This window comes from Periophthalmus magnuspinnatus, chromosome 5 (assembly GCF_009829125.3).
Source record: "Periophthalmus magnuspinnatus isolate fPerMag1 chromosome 5, fPerMag1.2.pri, whole genome shotgun sequence".
Lineage (NCBI taxonomy): Eukaryota > Metazoa > Chordata > Actinopteri > Gobiiformes > Gobiidae > Periophthalmus > Periophthalmus magnuspinnatus.
Genome location: NC_047130.1, coordinates 33,892,570 through 33,918,297, shown reverse-complemented (window position 1 = coordinate 33,918,297; position 25,728 = coordinate 33,892,570). Strand labels below are relative to the sequence as shown.

At 41.5% G+C, this 25,728-nt stretch overlaps 1 protein-coding gene across 1 annotated transcript; it reads right to left on the bottom strand.

Annotated features, from left to right (window-relative positions):
• Positions 1-7,568: 7,568 nt before the first annotated feature.
• Positions 7,569-24,750, bottom strand: tmem128 (transmembrane protein 128). Its single transcript, XM_033966800.2, has 4 exons — positions 24,561-24,750; positions 21,842-21,974; positions 9,934-10,095; positions 7,569-7,761 (listed from the first exon to the last, which is right to left on the bottom strand). The coding sequence occupies exons 1-4, from the start codon at positions 24,673-24,675 to the stop codon at positions 7,662-7,664; spliced, it is 510 nt and encodes a 169-aa protein (XP_033822691.1). The 5' UTR covers positions 24,676-24,750; the 3' UTR covers positions 7,569-7,661.
• Between the last annotated feature and the right edge of the window lie 978 nt (positions 24,751-25,728).

The window sequence follows — 25,728 nt, the reverse complement described above, 5'->3', positions numbered from 1 at the left end:
GGTCACGAGGTTCTGCCCTCTGCTCAGAGTCGTGTGAAGTAGGCTACGGGAAATAGGCTATGGGTCCTGAAGAATGAGACCGCTATGTGCGTGTGTGTGTGTGTGTGTGTACACGCCTGAGATCACAGACGGGAGGAGCTCGGTCGGCCGCGTAGAGCAGGTGGCTGTTTTGACCTTATTTAGTCCCTCGTTTGCTGGGCCCGAAGGATATAGGCTGTCCACTCTGCACTTTGTCTCAGATCTAGTTTTAGTCTTTAATCTTAGACCATTTCAACGAGGTTTTAGTATAACTTTTATTTCCTATGGTCTTGTTTTACTGCTTTATCTGATTATTAGGCCCGAGCCTGGGACAAGGTCCCAGCAAGGGACTCATTAAAACCGCGTCCGGAGCATGGAAAATGGCAAAAATCAAGTAGTAAACACGCCCCGACATGGCAGGGAGTGGTATCAAAAATGAGAAATCGACGAGTTCTAATTCTCACAAAAGACCCTGAGAAAAAATAACGAAAGATGACTCGGTAGCGCCACCTCAAACTTTGATTTTCATGGAGCCAATGGGAGCCCAATTCGGAAAAAAGTCAACGTAAATATACGAAACTCATCTCAAAAAATAGAACATGTCAGGACATGACAAAAATGATATTATGGCCCTATCCTAAAATGTACAGGAAGTCGGCCATATTGGATCAAACCCGGGAATGACAAGTGAACACCCTCGCATTCAGGACATCTCCTCCCACAATTTTCATCATAAACACTTCAAATTTGGCCAAATCCCACTAAACCCATGTGTGATTAAATATTATCAATTACATTTTGATTATGACTTTGGGTGTGGTCAGACAGAATTTCAACAAAATTGCTATTTTTGGAAAATGTCAATAAAATATTGCTCTTTCACACATTTTTTGTTGGGAAAACGCTAATGCAGCATTGATGCACATTTGTGAGCTGAACGCAGTGATATGCAAATCAAGGCACTCTCTCACAAAATGGCTCTCTAGCGCCCTCTTCAAATTTCATTTTCAAAAATTATTTCCATTATTAGGCCCGAGCCTGGGACTCCGTCCCGGCGAGGGACTCATTAAAACTGCGTCCGAAACCCGGAAAATGGCAAAAATCAAGTAGTAAACACGCCCCGACATGGCAGTGAGTGGTGTCAAAAATTAGAACTCGACGAGCTCTAATTGTCACAAAAGACCCCGAGAAAAAATAACGAAAGACGACTCGGTAGCGCCACCTCAAACTTTCATTTTCATGGGGCCAATGGGAGCCCGACTCGGAAAAAAGTCGACGTAAAAATCCAAAACTCACATCAAAAAATAGTACATGTCGGGACATGACAAAAATGATATTATGGCCCCGCCCTAAAATGTACAGGACGCCGGCCATATTGGATCAAACCCGGGAACGACAAAAGTGCACACCCTCGCATTCAGGACATTTTCTCGCCCAGTTTTCATCAGAAACACATCAAATTTGGCCAAATCCCTCTAAACCCATGTGTGATTAAAGATTAACAATTACATTTTGATTATGACTTTGGGTGTGGTCAGGGTGAATTTTCAACAAAATCGCAATTTTTGCAATATTTCAATAAAATATTTCTCTTTCACACATTTTTTTTTTGGGAAAATGCTAATACAGCGTTTATGCACATTTGTGAGCTGAACGCAATGGTATGCAAATCAAGGCACTCTCTCACAAAATGGCTCTCTAGCGCCCTCTTCAAATTTCATTTTCAAAAATTCGTAGAAGACAAGCGATTTGTCGTGGACGTGTGAAAAAAATTCACAGGGACGTTATTTGTGATGGGGCACAATGTGAGAAAGTCACATGACTGTAGCTGTTATGGTTTAGGAGAAAAATAATGGGTGGAAAATGCGTTTCCATTATTATTGTTCTTATTTTGGTCGCGACTTTGAATCCACTTTTGACCCCCTGAACGTTAACAAAAAGTCAATTTTATTGGACCCAAAATTCAAGATTGGTGAAAAATTAATTATTTTGATGTTCAAAAAAATTAATGTATCAAAATGACTCAATAGCGCCACCTCAAAATTTGAAATACATTGCGGCAATGAGAAACTTTTTTCATCATAGACAAATTAATTTTGATACAAACATAGAACATGTCAAGACAAGAAAAATATTATATTATGACCCCACCCTAAACCCTACAGGAAGTCGGCCATTGTGGGCGGAACCCAATTTTTCCAAAATTTTACCTCTCACATTTGGATTTTTTGCGCCTTGGATTTTCATTCAAGAAACTTGCAATTTGGTCAAAATGAACTACACCCATGTGGGATTATAAGCAACTCTTTTGGAATTTTCTAAATTATAAAATGTGGGCGTGGCCAGCCTGCAAAGAAAAAAGACGTTTTTTACAGGTTTTAAATGCGTGTAACTCACACAGTTAGTGTCCTATGTCCCGGCAGGAATATACTTTTTTATTCAAACTGTTGATCTGAACACATAGATATACAATTTACACAGGTCAGACAATAAATTGCTCCACAGCGCCCCCTTGAACTTTTGAATTGGACCAAAAAAATTACTTTGACATAAACATTTGAAATTCGGCAGGGACATTTGGCTTGGCAAACTGAAGAAAAAAAGCCAATACAACATACCTCTATCGGCAACTATGTTACCGTGGTAACATAATAAATGTGTCATTGAAATGAATGGGGTTCAGATTACTGGACTTTGTTGTAGACTAAATAGATGCTCTACACTCACCAAACTATGGCCTAAAATTCAAAATTGGCAAAAAATTTAGAATTCTCATGTGCAAAAAAATTAATGTGTCAAAAAGACTCAATAGCGCCCCCTCAAAATTTGAAATACATTACGGCAATGAGAGACCTTTTTCATCGTAGACAAATGAAATTTGGTACAAACATAGAACATGTCAAGACAAGTAAAAAATATATTATGACCCCACCCTAAACCCTACAGGAAGTCGGCCATTTTGGGCAGAACTCCATTTTTTCCAAAATTTTACGTCTCACATTTGGATTTTTTGCGCCTCGGCTTTTCATTCAAGAAACTTGCCAAATGGTCACAATGAACCAGACACATGTGGGATTATAGGGAACTGTCTTGGATTTTTCTACATCATAAAATGTGGGTGTGGCCAGCCTACAAATTAAAAAGCAATATTTTGAAGTGTTAAAGTGTACATAACTCACACATGCAGTGTCCTATTTCCCGGCATTAATATACATTTTGTTTAAAATCTTGATCTGCACGAAATGATATACAATTTGCATGTGTCAGAATTTTTTTTGCTCCGCAGCGCCCCTTTGAACTTTTGAATTGTACCAAAAAATTACTTTGACGTAAACATTTGAAATTTGACATGGACAATTGGCTTGGTAAACTGAACAAAAAAGTCAAAAAGTAAATACCTCTAATTTCAAAGGTGTTGCCATGGCAACGTCTGACATTTCTCATTGAAATACATTGGTTTTGGTTAACTGGGATGAAAAATAATTACTTTGTCATAGACCATTGAAATTTGGTACACATATTCCTCTCATCATACTGAACAAAAAAGCCAATGAAGACATACCTCTATTTCCAAGAATTCAGGCGTGACAATGTCATAAATGGTCTCAATGAAAAGAATGGAGTATTATTACTCAGTCGCTGATTTTGGGGGGAGGGGCGATGTAAGAGGGAACGAAAGGCAGGATCTCCGCGGTGGCGTGTACCCCGCGGTCGCAAGGGGTGGCGAGGGCCTTTATCACTGCTTGCAGTTTTAATTATTATTATTATTTTGGTGGCCGCTTTGAAACCATTTTTGACCCCCTGAATGTTAACGAAAAGTCAATTTTATTGGACCCAAAATTCAAGGTTGGTGAAAAATGTATTATTTTGATGTTCAAAAAAATTTATGTTTCAAAATGACTCAATAGTGCCACCTCAAAATTTGAAATACATTGCGGCAATGAGAGACATTTTTCATCGTAGACAAATGAAATTTGGTACAAACATAGAACATGTCAAGACAAGTAAAAAATTATATTATGACCCCACCCTAAACCCTACAGGAAGTCGGCCATTGTGGGCGGAACCCTATTTTTTCAAAGTTTTACCTCTCACATTTGAATTTTTTGCGCCTCGGATTTTCTTTCAAGAAACATGCAAATTGGTCAAAATTAAATAGACCCATGTGGGAATACAGGTTACTCTCCTGAATTTTTTTAAGTTATAAAATGTGGGTGTGGCCAGCCTGTAAAGAAAAAAGACGTTTTTTTTTTTTGTTTTAAATGGCTTGTAACTCAAACATGCAGTGTCCTATTTCCCGGCATTCATATACATTTTGTTCAAAATCTTGATCTGAGTGCATAGATATGCAATTCACATATGTCAAACATTACATTGCTCCACAGTGCCCCCTTGAACTTTTGAATTGTACAAAAAAAAAAAAACTTTGTCACAAACATTTGAAATTTGGCATGGGCATCCATAGTGCCATACTGAACAAAAAAGCCAATGAGAACATACCTCTATTTTCAAAGATGTTGCCATGGCAACATCTGACATTTCTCATTGAAATACATGGGTTTTGGTTAACTGGGATGAAAAAATATTACTTTGTCATAGACCATTGAAATTTGGTACACATATTCCTCTCATCATACTGAACAATAAAGCCAATGAAGACATACCTCTATTTCCAACCGTGCAGATGTGACAATGTCATAAATGGTCTCATTGGAATGAATGGAGTAGTACGAAATGCAGGATCTTCGCGGTGGTGTGTACCCCACGGTCGCAAGGGGTGGCGAGGGCCTTTATCACTGCTTGCAGTTTTAATTAGTATTGTAATACATTTTTATCATTTTAACTGTCTTTTGTGTTTCATGGTTGCACCATTTTATCTCCCACTTCTGTTTTATTTGATTAATAACTTAATCATTTTAATTCAGCCACTGTCAGTCCACCCTTACAATAATGCAATTTTTTTTAACCTTACTCTAAATCCGGACCTTACACTAAGCCCTAACCTTAACCTAAAACCAAACCTTAACTAAACCCTAATCTTAATTTAAACCCTAACTTTAACTAAACCCTAGCCTGAATTTACCCTAACCTCAATCAATTCAATTTCATTTACTTATCACATTTAAAATGCAATTTAATCTGCCCAAAGTGCTTCATACAAAGTCAACAAAAACATATATAAAGAGGGGTTGGTCCACAGTGTGGGTGCTGCCACAGAAAAGCCTCTGTCATCTACCTCTGCCACCTCTGTCTTGAGCCTAGCTTTGGGCATAGCCAGCAGCAGCTCGTCAGCTGATCTCAGGGCTCTGGGTGGCATATAGGGCTGTAGTAACTCCCTCAAATACAGAGAACCCATAGAGTGCAGACATTTAAACACAATCAGTAACACTTTGACTTACACCCGATATGAGACTGGGAGCCAGTGCAGGCTATACAGCACAGGCCTGATGTCTCCTGTCTCTTAGTTTTTGTCAGCAGAGGAGCTGCAGTATTCGGTAAGCGTTGCAGAGAGCCCTGGTCCAGCCGAACATACAAAGAATTACTTTAGCAAGGAGCCTCAACTGAAGGACGCAGGACTTTAAGACAGAGGTAATGTGTTTGTCCAGTTTGAACATAGAATCCATAGTCACCTCAAGATTCCTCACTACATCATGACAATAAGAGGAGAGAGGATCAACCACACTGCCCTGCCCAAGCAGTGGGTTAGCTTGGCCAAACACCACAATCACAGTTTTATTTTGTGGCAAAGTGCTGACACCAGGTTTAATATAAAACAACACTTGGTAGCTTTAACTACCCTCTGATACTCGACAGGACTGTCTCAAGGAAACCTGTAGTTAGACAGTCTTTTAACCCATTTCCTCTGAGCACCTGACCTCACATGTATTCTAATTAAGCTGTTCTATGTTTTTTTTTGCACTTAGTCTGCAGCCAAAACCACCGTGCAAGTGTCACTGAAATGAGAGAGCAGACCGTACAACATGGTGTTTTGCCAATCACCTCCATTTATAGTTTCAAATGTTTTGAACGCACCTGAAAACAAACAGGCAGTCACCGAGTTCACTGTACCCACTCGGTGAGTTGGGGCTGGGATGCACGGACTAACTACACTTTTCGGCAGCGTTAGGGAGAACAACATGGCAAAGTAATCCGAAAAGTATGTTACACAAACCTCCGTCAGGCAGTAATAGGCCTGTAACCTAAACCCTAATCTTAATCAAACCCCGCCTTAACCTAAATCCTAACCTTAACCAAACCCTAAGCATAACGTAAACCTATTTAAACCAGATCTGAATTTGAAACCATGTTGTTATAATATATATAATGTATGTATAATAATAAAGGATGTATTGTTTGTCCCCATAAAGGAGGCAGGTGCCCATAATGTGTGGGAGTGCAGATTTTCACACACAAATTTGGGCGCAATGCATCTCTAAAACATGATAAAGCTTATTGTTATAACACAATGCAGCGACACAGAGCAGCAGATCTGTTTCAAGAGGATGGACTACAGTCACTCTATTTTCTATTGAATGGTACAGACAACGCCATTTTCTGATCCGTTATAATGTTGTTTCGTCATCACAAACATACTTGAAGTTGTGTTTTCTCTCATTCACACTTGTTTAACACACAAACCTTCCATATTTAGACTGAGTTCTTCTCTCAAAACAGTCTATTCCACCTTGTGATGTCATGTGGTTACACAGGAAGTGCACCAGTGTGTTTTTAAACTCTATACACCTTCACTAGAATCATTTGTATTGTGATAGAAATTTAAGTATAGTCATGTTGTGTATTTAAAAAGCATTTGATCTGTGTCAGTCTGCCAGATCCAGATCATACATTAACATGTGTGAAGGCTGTCTCCATCCCACAGGCAGCTCATTTTTGTTCTACCTGTCGAAGTGTAAAAGTTCCATTATCATATGGGTATGAAACAAAAGTCATTCTGCTTTGAAATGTATGTAGCATTGTCATTCTGGTATAAAATAGTCAGAGGTCAGATGCTTGGGGTTGTTTAGACTTGGATTTAGACTGAGAGGCGACTGGGGGAGAGGCCGGGAGGCTACCAGTCTGTGGCCAGGGCAGGCCTGGGCCCTGTCCTGTCTGTATCTGCTGTACCATACAATAAACCTTTTTTCTGTATTTCAAAACTCACAGAGCTTCGCAAATTGATTACTTTTCATCTAGAACTGTAATTTTTCCACAGCAGTATGATGATCATTTCAGCCCTGGAATTGCCAATCTCTAAAAGGTAGCCGTTAACTTGAAAACTACCATCATAAGGTGGAACAGACCACGTTGAACTTTGGAGATGTAGACAGACTAATAATAAAGGGTTACTCAAGCACGTGTGGATGAAACAAAACACAACTCCAGGTATGTTTTTGATGAGGTAACATTATAACATGACTTAAAGCTCACAATAATCCATTTTATGTAACATAGGACCTTTAAAGTAAATGTTCATTTCTCCTAAAGTATAAGTCCAGAATACTTTGTCACGAATGATCCCAATAGCATTGAAATTAAATGTTTATAAAACTTTTATTTAGACATGTTATAAAAAGCACTTAAACATCACATCATAAATATGTGTTATTGGGGAGTGAGTGACGTCAAAGACAGTAAAATGGTGTCTATCCAAGCAGCGAGACAAACATCACGGCACCCATGAACTGAGTGAAGAGGAGGAGCGGCGTGAGGAAGGACCAGAGTGGCCACAGAGCCAAGTTTAGGCTGAAACACAGAATACGCAGGACATTACCACTTGATCCACTGACAACACTAAACCAATAAAACTTCTATGAAGCTCCACAGTTTCGCCCACTTCCAAGTCTGCTCTGGTTATCAAAGTCAATTTTCCATTTGTTTTTCCCATAGACTCAAAAAAGTCTAATATTAAGGAGTTCAAAGGCATTGAAGACTAATCGGCTGTGTGCTAACTTATATACATAATGCAGTTGTTTTAAGCCCCAAAAGCACATTTTAAACACAAGATTCAGCTAAAAGTTTTAATCGCTTAATACAATTTCAGAAACTGATCAGCAGGTCTTTGGTATCTCCAACTTTTAATATTATTCTTTTTTCATAAAGTCTATGGGAAAAATGAATCAGAAATGTACTTCAGGAAGTACATTTCTGCTCACTGTGGAGCTCCAGAGTTTGAGCATGTCTCTGCTTTGGGCTGATGGTGGAGACTTTCTGTGGAGGTATAATAGGGTTCCCACACTGTGCTTGAAATGGTTTCCTAGGAATTTTCCATTTTGTATTAAGTAATCACATTGTCTAACGCAATCCCAATTTATTTTTAACTGACAGTTTTTCAAATAAAAATGCAGTATAAGGCTATATCCATGCACAATTTCTATGAATTATATTAACATATAAACATTCTCTTTGCATTGATGTCATTGTAAGTGTAGACAAAGGCCTATGGATCACCCCCAAATATTTGGTCAAACTCAAATTAGATAGAAAGTTAGTAGTAAAAAGGAAATACCTAAATCTTGTACACAAGAGGTGTAATTTTCTGCATTTTGGTAGTTTTTTTTCCCAGGAAAAAAATAAACAAAAAAAACTTTTTACTGTGATGATGGAAGTGACAGTCTTGATCAATCTGATATCCAATAATCAAGTAAAGCAAAGCGTGGAGACACTTTCAAGGGCAGAATGTATATCTTCCAGGACTTTTGAGCTTTTCTCATTTTTCATACGTTTTCCATGTCTGGGTAACAGGTCAATTATGGCATTGAGGAATCCAAGAAGCAGGAGAACAGGCTTCTGATATCACTCACATGGGCTGGGCGATATAGCAAAATTATGCATCAGAAATGTTTGCCTAGTATTGATCAAGCACAGTTTTTTCTTTTCTCATATTAAAAACAAATATGTAGTAAATTCTTAATTACTCAATAGCCATACCACCATGTTAATGCCTGATCTGGTCTCTACTGGTTTGTACTTGCATGGGAGACCACTGGGAATACCAGGTGCCACGGTATGGCTCCAGCAGTACTAGTGCAAACTGTTGTTGTCACCCACATTGCCTAGTATAAATGTGGTGTGTAATGTGTTGTTGGTGGGAGGGACTAGTGGTGCAGAGTGGCAGCCTTGCATCTGTCAGTCTCCCCTCAATAGTAGATTTCCAGTGTGGAGAGAATGAATATTATATTAATATGATATGAACATTTCAAACTCTGTGGCCACAGCTGCCCTGAATGCAATAATATAAAAAATCAGACACTAATCAACAATAAAACGAGTATCGAAACAAGATACTCATTTGAGCAAGTGTCGATACTAAAAGTCCCATTCACAGATAGATAAACAGAAATGAACCTTGTATGAATTAGCTTTAGAATGATCTTGAGCTGTATCCCAACAAGTATAAGACTACATAGACTAGTATACGCCCATGGACCACTATGGAACCTACCTGAACCACTGTGGGATTACACAGATATAAGGCCACATGGGAATATAAAATAAAGTACTACCATTTAATGATGGAAATTACATTATATAGCCTAAATAAATTGTGGTATCGTAATTGGCACTGGACCTTGGCAATGGAGTATAGAATCTATCCCTTAGTATCAAATTTGAGTTTGAGAAATTTTAGTATCGTAACACTAGCTTGCACTAGATTTACTGCTGCACTTCTGTGGCACCTGGTATTCCCAGCGGCCTCCCTTCCAAGTACTAACCAGGCCCAGCCCTGCTTAGAAAAAGAGATCTGACCTGGAGGTATAGCCATCTAAATATTGTGAAATTCAGTGAGAGGTCTGCATTTGTCAAACCCCCAGACCTAACTTAATCTGCAGTAGAGGTGATGAGGCAGAAGTTTAGATCCAGACACTCTGTTGTTTGGTGGCATTGTCTTTAAATGCTGCAGTGGCTGGGGCTTACCTGCAGGAGGCAGCGATGAAGGCAGCGGTCGTGATGGCGGGGACAGCGGGGTACTCCTGATCATAATGAGAGATCCCTTTAAACCATTCAAGGTAAACAATACAGAAGAGAGCCAAGGAGAGGCAGAGGGAGAGGAGGAGCAGGCCCACGTTTAACCACCATCTGAAAATGTATACAATTATATACAGTTATACAGAAAGGAGAGGGGGGGGGCGACATACATGATACAGACGAGAGCCAAAGAGAGGCAAAGGGAGAGGAGGAGCAGGCCCACGTTGAACCACCTTCTGAATATACAAAGATATACAATTATACAAAGAGAGAGGGAGAGAGAGGAAGATAGGGGGGACACTTGAGGTACACAGTATAGAAAAAAGCCAAGGAGAGGCAAACAGAGAGGAGGAGCAAAACCACCATCTGAAAATATAGAGAGACGTATATAGTTATGCCAAGAGAGGGGCAGAGAGGAGAGAGGGGGGAGCCATTTGTAAGTTAGTTTTTTGGCAGATGTGATGGCAGATGTGAAACCTGCTCCTTCCTCCATCCCCTGCTAATCCTGTAGTTTACATCTATACAAACACATTCTGAAATGTGATTCTTGTATTAGTTTGTCAGTTCAGATTTCAGTCTTTTTGTCCATTCTTCTCGACGTGTTAAAATGCAAACTTTGCACAGAATTTGATTAATAAAGCAAATCTGAAGTTGTGTTTTATTTCATTCATACATGTTTAACACACAAACCCTGCATATTTATTTTCTATTTGAGTTCTTCTCTCAAACAGAAAATACTCTGTTTCACCTTGTTATGTCATGTGGTAATACAGGTGCTCCACTGTGTTTTTAAACTGCATACATCTTCACTATAATTCTTTGGATAATTTCAGCCCAGGAATTGTCCATCTCTAATGAACTAAAGGTAAAAAAAATAGCTGTTATTGAAAAGAGTTTTGAGCTTTGGAGATGGAGACAGCCCAATATTAACCTGTAATTATTGTGTAACGCAATAATGCAGGTTAATATGTGTGAATGAAACAAAACAACTCCAGGTACATGCTTGAGGAGGTAAAAGCATTATAACATGGCTTAAAGCTCACAAGAGTCAATTTTGCATAGTAAAGGATTAGTGACTTCAGTGCGAGTGTGAGTCAAATGTATAATGGTCTTGGAGTTGGTGCTGATTTAAGCACTTTTACTTTCTACTTGGTCACTTTCTACCACAGGGTGTGAATAAAAACAGCAGTGAGGCCTGTAAAAAGACCTCATCCTGGAGCAAGTGGCTAATTATGCAGAGTAAACAAAGTCAGTGTTAGCGTTGACGTGTTAGCCCTGTTGACGTGTTAGCCCTGTTGATGTGTTAGCACTGTTGGCGTGTTGGCGCTATGGCTCTATTAAAATAACTGGATAGGGTATTGCTATCTCAGGGCTGTCTCAAGTTGGATTAGTGGTACTACAAAAAAAATCCCTCCTACCTAGAAAGGATTTCACTCAGAGCGCAATGTAATCACAAACTGCTCGTGTTTGGCTGACAGGGCACCTACAGCTTTCACAATGGTCAAATTTTGTGGCAATTTTAAACTATTTTCAGCCCAACTGTCATGAATGAGCAACACATTTAAAACATGGTTCAGAAGCTCCTGGAAATATAAACATTATAATTTATAATTTCCCTTGCCGCCTTCGTGGTCACTCCACTCGCTCTCTCATTGGGGGTAGCATAATTGTGCACAGTCCATGGGCAGGGAAGGACTGGATGTACCTAGCTGCTAAGGGATAAACTTGAACTCACTTCAATGTATAGCCATGTTTAGACCTGAGGTTTGGTTGGCGCTGATGTCATATTAGCGCTGTTGATATGTTAGCGATGTTGTCGGGCTGCACACTCAGTAGTTATTTTACCAAGTTCAGCGTCCACTCCTAAGGCTAAATGAAGGTAACAAAGAGGTAGCACAAATGTCTTTTGTTTTATTATTAGCGTGTTTTAACTGTCTGCAGAGCCTCCACAGTCTGCATTTAACCTGTTCTGTGCGTTAGCGGTAGCATTAGTCACGGGCGTTAACTGCGGCAGTGCTCACATCTACAGGTCTTCATTCTAGAAATACAACCCCAATTCCAATGAAGTTAGGACGCTGTGTAAAACTAAAAAAATAAAATGAAAAATACAGAATACAATGATTTGCAAATCCTTTTCAACTGAATAAACTACAAAGACGTGATATTTAATGTTCAAACTGATAAACTCTGCAACACATTCCAATAAAGCTGGGTCAGGGGCATGTTTACCATTGTGTTACATCACCTTTCATTTTAACAACAATCAATAAGTGTTTGGGAACTGAGGACACAAAGCTTTGCAAGAGCAATCCTTTCCCATTCTTGCTCAATGAACAAATTCAGTTCCTCAGCAGCCCAGGGTCTCCATTGTCATATTTTGCGCTTCATAATGCGCCACACATTAGGGAGACAGGTCTGGACTGCAGGCAGGCAGCTCTAGTACCCACACTCTTTTACTACAAAGCCATGCTGTTGTAACACGTGCAGAATGTGGCTTGGCATTTTCTTGCTGAAATAAGCAGGGACGTCCCTGAAAAAGACATTGCTTAGACGGCAGCATATGTTGCTCCAAAACCTGTATGTACCTTTCAGCATTAATGATGCCTTAACAGATGTGCAAGTTACCCATGCCATGGGCACTAAAACACCCTCAGACCATCAGAGATACTGGCTTTTGAACTTTGCACTGATAACAATCCAGATGGGCTTTTACCTCTTTGACGCACAAGACACGACGTCCCTGATTTCCAAAAACAATCTGAAATGTGGACTCGTCAGAACACAGCACACTTTGCGTCAGTCCATCTCAGGTGGAATTTCTGGGTGTTGTTGATATATGGCTTTCGCTTTGCATGGTACAGTTTTAACTTGCACTTGGAGATGTAGCGACGAACTGTGTTAACTGACAATGGTTTCCTGAAGTGTTCCTGAGCGCATGTGGTAATATCCTTTACCCATTCATGTACACATTTTAATACAGTATAACCTGAGGGATTGAAGGTCACGAGCATTCAATGTTGGTTTTTGCCCTTGCCATTTACCTACAGAGATTTCTCCAGATTCTCTGAATCTTTTGATGATATTATGGACCATAGATGATGAAATCCCTAAATTCCTTGCAATTGTACGCTGAGAAAACTTGTTCTTAGACTGTTGCACAGTTTGCTCACGCAGTTGTTCACGAAGTGATGAACCTCGCTTGTCGATGACTGAACCCTTCAGGAATGCTGCGTTTATACCCAATCATGACACTAACCTGTTTCCAATTAACTTGTTCACCTGTAGAATGTTCCAAACAGGTGTATTTTCAGCATTCCTCAGCTTTCCTATTCTTGTTCCAGCTTTAATGGAACGTGTTGCAGTCATCAAATTGAAAATGAGTGCATGAGCATAAAAACAATAAAGTTTATCAGTTTGAATATTAAATATCATGTCTTTGTAGTTTATTCAGTGTTAAAAGTCTGGACTGCATTACCCATGGTGCACCTATTATTGTAGTTCTAGAAGGCCCTTGGCCTGCGAGTTCAGTGCAGTTACTACAGTGTTGAGCCTCGTGTTGTTTGCAGGTCATCCTGCCTAATCTTGTGTGTATGCGTACTGTGTGCGTTCATACGATGCAAGTATTGTTTGTAATTGGGCATGAAGGTTGTATTTAGCCAGTTTATTTACAAATATGTATTTTTATCATTCGATGTTCTCATCGAACAACGCTTGAATTGTGCCTCGACCTGCACTATCAGTGAGAACTATCAGTGAGAACTATCAGTGATTGCGCCTGTGCTTCAGCCTACACCACTGCCGGTGCCACCACCTGGGGTGAGTCAGGTTATCCATCCTGGGCATCAACATGTCACCCAAGTAGACCAATCTACATCCCAAAATTATCCACAACTGAGGGCAGAGGGACTATTACCTATAACCAGTCATATGTAGCTCCTCCTACTCAGGCAGCCAGTCACTACTATCCTACATACCACCTGCTAATCTCACAGAGGAGTATAAATATTACATCCTGCTGGATCACTTGGAGCATCCGTCTGCTTTACAGGTGGCCCGTTGTTACATTCACGACCGCACTCCCTACAGCAGTGCTATGAGAGCTTTGGAGCAGAGGTACAGTGTTGTTCAAAATAATAGCAGTACAATGTGACTAACCAGAATAATCCCGGTTTTTAATATATTTTTATTGCTACATGGCAAACAAGTTACCAGTAGGTGCAGTGGATTCTCAGAAAACAAACAAGACCCAGCATTCTTGATATGCACGCCCTTAAGGCTGTGCCATTGGGCAACTAGTTGAAAGGGGTGTTAATAAAAATAGCAGTGTGGCGGTTATAATTTGCCAAAGAACACATCAACGGGCCTAAAGAGAAATGGAGGAACATTTTGTGGACTGATGAGAGTAAAATTGTTCTTTTCGGGTCCAAGGGCCACAGCTAGAGTGTGAGACGACGCCCAAACTCTGAATTCAAGCCACAGTACACAGTGAAGACAGTGAAGCATGGTGGTGCAAGCATTATGATATGGGCATGTCTCTCCTACTATGGTGTTGGGCCTATTTATCGCATACTAGGGATCATGGATTAGTTTGCATATGTCAGAATACTTGAAGAGGTCATGTTGCCTTATGCTGAAGAGGACATGCCCTTAAAATGGGTGTTTCAACAAGACAATGATCCCAAACACACAAGTAAACGAGCAGAGTCTTGGTTCCAAACAAACAAAATTAATGTTATGGAGTGGCCAGCACAATCCCCGGACCTTAATCCAAACAAGAACTTGTGGGGTGATGTGAAAAATGCTGTTTATGAAGCAAAACCAAGAAATGTAAATGAATCGTGGAATCATGGAGTGTAGAATAGAACGAAGTTAAATCTGTCAACTGGACAAATCTTGTAGGAGTGAATCTGTACGAGCGCCGTAGCTTTCATTTGATGTGTAGATTGTTAGTGTGGTTGACGCAGAAGTATATGTACATTGCTGTAAAGTTTTAAAGTAGGCCCGGGCCGTTGGAACATTAACAGGTTAATAATTTTCGTGATAATATAGTTAATCGCAGTTATTTTGGCCACAATAATCCTGAGACTAAATTTTAATGTTTCTGTTTTTTAGCAAAGAACAAAGTTAAATCTGTCAACTGGACAAATCTTGTAGGAGTGAAGACATTTCGCTGCTCAACCAAGCTTCTTCAGTTCTGGTCAGAATGCTGGTGGCCACTACCTTTAAATCTATCTGAGGGGAGGGGCTAACCACACTGAAACTGTAAACAGCTATTGTCTCCAGTTTCAGCTGAAACTACCCTATTCAGCCCTTAATGACCCTACTATTGTTCTCATTGTTCTGGGCCTGAGGATGGAGTTGTAGATGGGGGAGAGATTATCAATCAATCAATAAACAATTATTTATAGAGCGCTTTACAACACTCAAGGTGACCAAAGCGCTTTCCAGTAAAATCAAATTAAAACAAGTTAAAATCATACTAAAACAGTAAAAATAGAAGAATAAAATAGAATAAAATACATTAATACAACAAATTATAAATAATGATAATGTGACACAACATTACTAAGTGTTGAAAGCCAGTCTGAATAAATATGTTTTAAGCCTGGATTTAAAAAGACCGAAGTCAGTAATGATGCGCACATCAGGAGGCAATTTGTTCCAAAGTTTGGGCCCAGCCACAGAGAAGGCCCGATCACCCCAGTGTTTGTATTTAGTTTTTGGAACTTCCAAAAGAAGTTGATTATGTCTCAGGCCCCCATTCCTGTTTAAGGAAGGATTCTCTTTCCTAACAAAAATAGCTTCTTTAACTCCCCTCTCAAACCATTGCTTTTCTCTGGCTAAGATTTGAACTTCACTATCTTCAAAGGAGTGGTTAGTGGCTTTGAGATGGAGATGCACAGAGGACTGGGGTCAAGAGGAACTCTCCCACCGGTGTTGGTACATCCTCTTATGGAGCAGTTGTTTAGTTTCTCCAATGTAACACTCACTGCACTCTTCACTACACTGAATGGAGTAGACTACATTACTTTGTTTATGGCTCGGGGTTTTGTCCTTAGAGTGAACCAATTTTTGCCTTAAAGTGTTTATGGGTTAGAAAAAGACAGGAATTTCATACTGTCTCAAGATTCTCTGAAGTTTTTCAGACACACCCGCAGTGTAAGGAATGGTAACACCTCTCCTTCTAGGTTCACATTCCCTGTTGTCCTGTTTTTAAGCTCTCTTCCATCTATTGAAGGCCCATTTTGGATATCCACAAGCAGAGAGGACTTTCTCCACAGAGCTCAAGTGGTGCCTACAAACACAGAGGGAAAAGTAAAGGAGGAGCAACATGTGTATGGATCAAACCTGGACGACTGAGGGTCTACACAGACAATCATGGAGTGGAATAACAGCTGAAAGGTACCACAAGTTGGTTGACTCCATGCCAGACAGACGTGAAGCAATTATAAAAAACTGTGGTCATACAAGTAAATATTAGTTTAGTGATTCACAGGATTGCTAAATCCTACAAACAAAAATGTTTCCACAAAATAATTTTGAGTTTGTACAGTCAACGGCAGACACTGCTATTTTTTTTAACACACCCCTTTCAACTAGTTGCCCAATGGCACAGCCTTAAGAGTGTGCATATCATCAATGTTGGGTCTTGTTTGTTTTCTGAGAATCTACTGCACCTATTGGTAACTTGTTTGCCATGTAGAAATAAAAAAATATATAATCCAGTTTTTTTATATATAATATAAAAAAACTGGATTATTCTGGTTAGCCACATTGTACTGCAATTATTTTGAACAACACTGTACCTCTGCTCCAAAGCTCTCATAGCACTGCTGTAGGGAGTGCGGTCGTGAATGTAACAACGTGCCACCTTGTAAAGCAGACGGATGCTCCAAGTGATCCAGCAGGATGTGATATTTATACTCTCCTTAAAAAAACTGGATTATTCTGGTTATTCACATTGTACTGCTATTATTTTAAACAATACTGTATGGACAGTCGAGGCAGTTAGCCCAGAGTGAGCTGACCTTCTTTAACTAGTCTCCTATTAAGGTGGGTGACTCTCAGGCCTTTGAAGATTTCTGCCTCTCAGTATCAAGCCTGGTTGGCCTCCTCAGTTCCATGGATAATGTGGCAGCCACTGAGCTCCAGTGTGGGTCACATGTGGACAGACTACTCACAAAGCTCCCTCCTAGCTACAGAGACAGTTTTATTGAGTATTGTATCACATGTGGTGTCATCTGCAGTGGCAGCAGTCACACATAAAACATGTATGACCTCTCTGAATGGCTGGAGCATAAATCACATTTATTGCAGCTCTCAAGACAAGCCATCCTAAACCAACTGCAGGGCCCAAGCCAGAGTAAGTCAACCTCCATCTATTATGGCTCAGACCCTGCACAAGTAAAACCCAAGACAGAGGTGAAGGCACAAGCTCCTCCTTCAGCCCCCTCAAAACAGAAGCAGAAGTTTAAACCCTATTCCTCTTATTGTGAAGGGACAGAGCATTACCTCAGTGGCTATGTAGACTTTAAGAAGCTAGACCTGAAAGCCATAGCCTCCTGAATAAAGGAGAAATCCAGATACTGGCGCTGCGGCACTGAGCAGTGTACACTGAAGAAACAATGCAGCAGCTGTGGAGACCAGCACTTATTAGTGTTACATGACCTGGCTGAGACCAAGAAACAGGACCCTTATATCCTGACAGTGAACACCAGCAAAGTCTTCCTGGGCCCCCTCAGTCACTCAGGCCGTGTTATGCTCAAGGTCGTGCCCATGCAGCTGCACCACGAAAGGAAGTCCCTGGACACATCTGCTCTCCTAGATGATGACTCAGACAAAAAAACATCATCCTCCCAGCTGCAGTTGAATCACTGGGCCTTAATCAGGAGGAGGAGTCACTCTTATTGAGAACCATCTGCCATGATGTGATCCAGGTAAAGGCATCTCATTTTCAGCTCTCAGGCCAAGCTGAGAACACGCTACAAGATTACACGTGCCTTCACAGCCTCACAGCTCTGTTCAACTAAACAGTCATGCCCAGTAGAGCTCTTACAGGAGACATACCACCACCTACAGTGTGTGCAGCTCGAGAGCTTCTCACAAGTACAGCCTTTGGTGTTAATTGGCTCTGACAATGCTCACCTCATCACTCCTGTCCGCACTGTCCGGTGAGGGCCAGCCCATGGATCCGTGGCCATCTGCACTAAACTCTCCACTCCACTCTACTGAATCCTGGCCCATCACAACAACAAGACTAGAATGGTCTTTAACTGCTCCTTTGAGTTCCAAGGGACTGTCCTCAAGCACTACCTCCTGTCAGGGCCTACACTGGGGCCTGCACTACTCGGTGTGCTGCTCCGCTTCAGGCAGTGTCCTGTGGCTGTGATTGGAGACATCAAAGCCAGGTTTCACCAGGTCCAACTGCTCCCGAAGGACTGCCCCGTTTTGCGCTTCCTGTGGTGAGATGGTGAAACAGAGCGGCCCCAAGATGTGTATGAGTGTAGAGTTTTGCCATTCGGGACCACGTGTAGCCCCTGCTGTGCATTGTGCAGGCTGTGTATTTTTGCACTACAGAGCCAAGTGAGGGAGCACAAAGACACTAACCAGGACATTTATGACTCTATGCACACAGCCTTCTACATGGACAACTGCCTGCAGTCCCTTTCTGACCCACAAGAGGCTAAGGTGCTCATTGACAGGATGAGAGAGTTTCAATGGCGGATAAGCCAATGGGCGAGCAACATCCCTGATGTGGTTGCTCATCTGCCCAGTACTGCCAGGTCAGAAAGCTGTGAACTGTGGCTGAACTTCAAAAGCCTTGAGTCACAGGAGTCAACATTGGGTCTCAGCTGGCACTGCCCAACCGACGTTCTGGGATACAATCATCACCCAGTGTCTTACACCACTGTTACACTGCTTATTGTGTACAAAGTACCTGCCAGTCAATATGACCCACTGGGTTATATCTGCCCCTACACCACAAGAGCGAAACTGATTGTGCAGGCCCTGTGGAGCACAGAGAGATAATGGGATGATCCCATACAAGGCACCCTGCTCCAGTCCTGGCTTAGATGGCAGAGTGAGCTGCCAGACCTCCAGCATATAACCATGCCACTGTTATGCTCATCCTCCCAACAGCAACAGTGTGACATATGAGGCTCACATCTTCTGCGATGTCTCTGAGAGGGTTTATGGAGCTGTAGTCTATCTCAGGGTGATGGAACAGCAAGTGCACATCTCCACCTCCTTCGTCATAGATGGAACAGCAAGTGCACATCTCCACCACCTTCATCATGGCGCGGCCTACGGTAGCGCCCCGCAAACAGGTGTCAGTGCCCCGACTGGAGCTGTGTGCTGCACCTACTGGAGCCCAACTGGCCAAGGTGCTCCAAACACAACTCACTATCCCTCTACACTCTGTTTACCTGTGGACAGATTCCACTACAATGCTGAAGTGGATCCGGTCTAGCTCTTGTTGCTACAAAGTATTTGTGGGAACTCAAATCTGTGAGATCCAGGAGCTGACCTCCCCAGAGCAGTGGTATTATGTAAACTCAAGTCTCTGGAAGAGTTAATTGTGGTAACAAGGCCCAAGGTTCCTGCTCATCTGCCCAGTACTGCCAGGTCAGAAAGCTGTGAACTGTGGCTGAACTTCAAGAGCCTTGATCCACAGGAGTCAACATTTGGTCTCAGCTGGCACTGCCCAACCGACGTTCTGGGACACAAGCATCACCCAGTGTCTTCACCCTGGTGCAGAAAGAATGTATGTAGAGATATGCCAAACCTATTGGATCATCAGAGGACGTCAGGCACCAGTGTATGCACTGGTGCCTGACGTCCTGCAGAAGATGGCGTGCTTCTCCTTCTACTCCAAAGATGGCTGACCTTCCCTCGTCATGGCTACGACTTTACAAACCTCCATTCTGGTCTGCAGGCGTAGACTGTTTTGGCCCATACCTACTTAAGATTGGCTGCAGAAGAGAGAAGCGCTGGGGGATCATCTACAAGTGCCTCACCACCTGATGTGTGAACTTGGATTTCCTGCCTAGCCTTGACGCTGACTCTATTCTTATGTCTTTATGCAGGTTTATTGCATCACTGTGGTCAGATCAGGGCACAGAGGTGGTAACAAAGACCTCTAGACCGCCTTTGAGAACAAGACCCCAGAACTATAGTAAGAGCTGGCCATTAACTTCCATTTCAACCCACCACATGCTCCCCAGTTCGGGGGAGCCTGGGAAAGGGAAATCAGGTCAGTCAAGTCAGCTCTGGAGGTTGTCCTGAAGGATCAAGTTGAGGTAGAGGAAGTTCTGCTTACAACTCTGATAGAGGTCGAGGGCATCCTGAACTCCAAACCTCTTGGGTATGCCTCATCTGATGTGGCTGACACTGACCCATCACACCAAATGTCTTGTTAATGGGGTGGCGTGACACAGCATTACCGCAGGCAGTGCATGGCCGTTATGATGCTCTGTCTAACAGGAGATGGAGACACAGTCAGGTAATCAGTGACCATTTCTGGAAGCCCTTTGTCCAGAACTACCTCACTGGGCTTCAGCTGAGACAGATAATGGAGGAAATCTATTGACAATGTTGCTGTAGGACAGGCTGTTGATTGTAGATGCAAATCTCCCCAAAGGACTGTGGCTTGTTGGCACAATCACCAAGTTTTTCCCAGGATCAGACGGCGTTTTTCGAGCTGCAGAGGTGAAAGTTAAAGACAATATTTATCTTCACCCTGTAACCAAACTAGTGGAGCTCCCGGAAGTACCTGAGGATACTGGCAGCATTTCTCCAACATAGTGGACTTTTGGATGTGGGGTTTGCCCTGCAAACACAGGGGCAGCTGTTAAAAGTCCTCTGGATTGCATTACCCATGGTGCACCTGTTATTGTTGTTCTAGAAGGTCCACAAGTTCAGTGCAGTTACTAGGGTGTTAGGAGCGAAGCCTCATGTTGTTCGCAGGTCATCCTGCCTAATCTTGTGTGTGCGAGTACTGTGTGCGTTCATACGATGTAAGTATTGTTTGTAATTGAGCATGAATGTTGTATTTAGCTAGTTTATTTACAAATGTGTATTTTTATCGTTCGATGTGCTCCAGGTGCAATTACCACATAACAACGCTTCAGTTGTGTCCAGCCATTGTCCATCCTACTGCAATAGCTAATATTCTTCCCTGCATCCTCCTGTAAATAGTGTATTTACCCATTTTGTACAGTTCTGCCCATTTGTTCATTATTGCATTTATACGAACACTTTAAACAGGTTTACGTAGAAGTTAATTTATTGCGTTAGAGCCCCCCCCCATGGTTCTTTGTGTTATCACATGCCATTTTTTCTCTATTCATTTCATTGTATAGTTTATTGGTATTTTTGCTGTTGCTTTGTCTTTCTTTCAGATAACCACACACACATACACACGGATACACCACCACAAAACTACCTGTGTAATAATCAGTCCCTGGATGTCACCTGCTCCCTCCTCCTGAATAAACATCCCTGAACCATACAAGTGGAGTTTACCTGTTCCTTTTGACCGAGGACAACTCGGCTGAAGACGAATCAGTAATCGGTGCATGCCAGACGCACGCAGTACCTTACATTCTGTTCAATATAGGTTGAAAATGATTTGCAAATAATTGTATTCTGTTTTTTTTTTTTTAAGTTTTACATAGCGTCCCAACTTCATTGGAAATGGGGTTGTACAAAGTGGTATCGAATTAGTAATTAGTAATTTGTACTGAGTGATCGCTGATATCTGAAAAATGTGCGGTATCGGAACAACACTACTTTAAATCCTACTGGGCTATAGAATGGCTAACAGCTACAGTGTAAGTCTGAATGTCCTCTTGACCTGTTGATGTTGTCGCTGTGCAGGAGAAGACTGAAGAAATCGACGTAGTATGTGACTGCAACTGCTGCCGCAATCCAGAAAACAGAGTGACGGTTTATACGTGGGAGGGGTTTCATATCCCTCTGCTCAGGACCTGCAACAAGAGACACAGAGACGCTGAAATATAATGAAGGAACATCTACAACAACAAACTATAACTGTCAGATTGCAGATTTGTTGACCTGATTTAAAGTTAATATCTCCGTAATTACTGGGCATATCTCATAGACTATATGTATAAATGGACATAGCTGCTGTTTTCCAAATAGGAAGTGATCATGGGCATGCTTCCAGCCTCATCGACTCTGGCTCCAATTCACTTTATATTGAAAAATTGTCACCCCTCACTTCGCACCTGCTGCAATGAATCTCACGAGTTTGGTCTTAAAATGTTTGTATTAACCTGCTCTACATGATCCTGTTTTTTTTGCTATTGCTATTGTGCCCGTAAATCCAGATATGAACATTAATAACAGAAGAATCAGGTGCCTTCCTTCACTGAGGTCACTCCTGTTAGTGTTAGCCACAGATTTGATTGACAGAGTTACTAAGCGCCTGCTCCCTGCTGAACCAGTTCCATAGTTAGAACTTGGCTCCAAATTCACCCCAATAACCGCTAGCCTTGACGAGTTTCATTTGCCTAGAGCCGAACACTATGGGTGACGTCATACTCCCTTAGTCCACTTCTTTATACAGTCAATCCACATGAAACAAAAACAGGCACAAAATTCAATTGAAACGATATTTCAATAGCTTCAGAAGGTGGAGCCATTATTCAGTCCCAAAGACATTATCATTGTTCTCATCTGTTGAAAGGGCTTTAAGCCAGAGGATTAATATGACAAGTTTGTGGAGCCAATTTCAAACAAATAATGAGAAGGTTCAATATTTGTGTAGAAGTTTGGAGATTTCACTCAAAACTAGTGGATTTCTGACAAAGTTATATAGGCCCCTACATAAAACTGTACATGAAAGTAACCTATAATCCTACTGACAAGGCAAGGCAAGGCATAGCAAGTTTTTTGGATAGCACAATTTGTACACAAAGTAATTCAAACCGCTTTACAGAATAAGAAAGGAATTACAATCACAAACAAACAAATCAAAACATAAATACTCATCATAAAAAGAACATTAAAAGAGTGCAGAAAAAGCCAGTCATATGAATGGCTAAACAGAACCATTTGGAGCCTGGATTTAAACATTGTCAACTGTCAAGCCAGTCTCACATATTCAGGAAGACTGTTCCAGATTGTAGCGGCATAAAACTGAAACGCCGATTCCTCATGTTTAGTCTGACTCTGGGCACCAGCAGGAGGCTGGTGCCCTTAAGTGCAAGATGGTTCATATGGCACTAACACGTCGGAGATGTACTTTGGTACTAGGCCATGGAGAGACTTGTACACAAACAAAGCTACTTTAAAGTCTATTCTCTGAGCTACAGGGAGTCAGTGCTGAGACTTGACCACAGGACTTATGTGCTCATACTTCCTGGTTCTAGTCAGGACCCAAGCAGCAGCATTCTGGATGTACTGCAACAGTCAATGAGCTCATTGGCTGTGATAAGACTGTTGCAGCACATCCAGAATGCTGCTTGGGTCCTGACTAGAACCAGGAAGTATGAGCACATAAGTCCTGTGGTCAAGTCTCTGCACTGTTACAGTAGCCTAACCTACTGGAAACAAATGCATGGACAAATCTCTCGAGTCTGGTTTTGACGGTATATCTTTTTTGCAATGTTTTTCAGATGGCAAAAAGCTGCAGATGTTATTGATTTGATGTGGCTGTTAAAGTTCAAGTCTGAGTCCATTATTATCTTTAGATTTCTAGATGTAATAATAGAGAGAGAGACTGGAGGTGACTGCTAACACTTTCTCTATGTTTCTGTGGGCAAAAGACTATGACTTTGGTTTTGTCTGAGTTTCGCTGGAGAAAGTTGTTTTGCATCCACACACTGATTTGCTGGATAGTGGCAGAGTGAATCCACTGGTCCATATTCACCTACTGCCAGTGAGATATAGATCTGTCATCTACATAGTTGTGGTAGGGCACATTATTGCTGCATATTAACTGGCCCAAGGCAGCATGTAGAGATTGAACAACAGAGGTCCCAGGATTAATCCCTGGGGCACCCCACAGGTCAGAGGCATTTTATATGAGACACACTCCCTATCTTCTAGATAGGACTTGAACCAGTTTAGTGCTGTACCAGAAATGCCCACCCAGTCCTCTAGTCCCTATAAGAGATGATCGACAGTGTCAAAGGCAGCACTCAGATCTAACAGGATCAAGGCTGAGACTTTGCCTGCATCATTGTTCAGGTGGATGTCATTTGTCACCTTGATAAGAGCATTCTCAGTGCTGTAGTGGGGTCTAAAACCTGAATGAAAAACATCCACTGAAAATCCCCCTTCCACTGTCTCCGTAGAGATGGCCCAGAGCACAGAGGACAGGGGCTTTGCATTTCCTGAATGGCTGCGTTTATTCAGACCAGAGACAGGTGGGGGCTGGCACCGGCAAGAACACGTACGGTTTGAATGGATTTCTGAACATTCACAACATATAGTCATTGCTTTTCAGTCATTTGTTGTTTGGACACACTTTTGTCTGTCTCCTCTGTCCCCCTCTCTTCAATCTCCTCTTCTCCTCTATCAGGTCCCCGCTCCCGTGTCAGACTCACCCTTGTCCCGCTCTTCTCGCTCCTCCGGCTCGGAGGTCTGAAGCAAAAACTCCGCGCCTTTCTTAAAACGGTTCCGCAGCGTCACCAGGTCCCCATCGTTTAATGCCGAAGCCATTTTCACAAATGATAAAGAAAAAAAAACCCAAACCTATAAAAAAAACCCTCACCAAAACACAGCACAGAACCAAAGCGAAGACTTCCTTTTCATAGCGGCGCATGTGATGACGTCACTTTGCGCGACATCTGTAGTTTTTAAATGTAGGCTCAGACGGCTTTAAAAGATTTCAGTATACACGAGTAACATCATTTTTTCTGATATAACACGGACAATCATACTCGTGATGTTATGGGAGTGGTGGAACGTGACGAAGTAAACGTAGTAAAGTAATACACCTAAGTGCAATTTTTAGGTATCTGTACTTTACTTATGTTGATTTTAAGGTGGGTACTTCTTATTTTTACGTCACTACATTTGAGAGATCTGTACTTTCTCTACTACATTTATAAATTGGACTGAAAAGTAAAAGTATGTTTTATTAGGCCCTATTGTTTGAGACCTACTGAGAAGGCTGGGGGGTTATTTTTAACATGTTTATAGTTTGAACCAACAAAAATATAACAAACAAACAAACAATTTAATAAAAAAAATCTAGAATAAAAAGATTAATTCAATTGCTCCAGCACAAAACTTTCAAAATGTCTACGCCTGAAGCTTTATTAGATCTCAAAATCTGTGCAAAAATATTTTTACTTTTTACTCTTATATAACTAAACATATATATGCTCCGGTATCTGTAAATTTACTTAAGTACCAACGATGAGTACAAGTAAGCGCAAGTAAAACACAATGCTAACCGTGATGCACCGCGTTCAGACCAACGTTGTTGACACCGATCGGATCTGCGCAGCTGTATCTCGCCTCAAACAAGCCAAGAACAGTTCTCTTTAAACGTATGAGCCTATTCCCTTAACAGAATCCTAGACTGATCGTTCAAACTGCGTTGTTTATGTGCGCACGCGGCAGTGGTGGTTTATCAGATATCACTCAGAGAACAAGACAATACAATTACAAAGAAAACATAACCCCCTTTCCTTCACAGAATTATAAATGGAGCCTTTCAATTGCTTCTTTCTGAGCGCATTTTCTCTCTCTCTCTCTTTTTTCTCA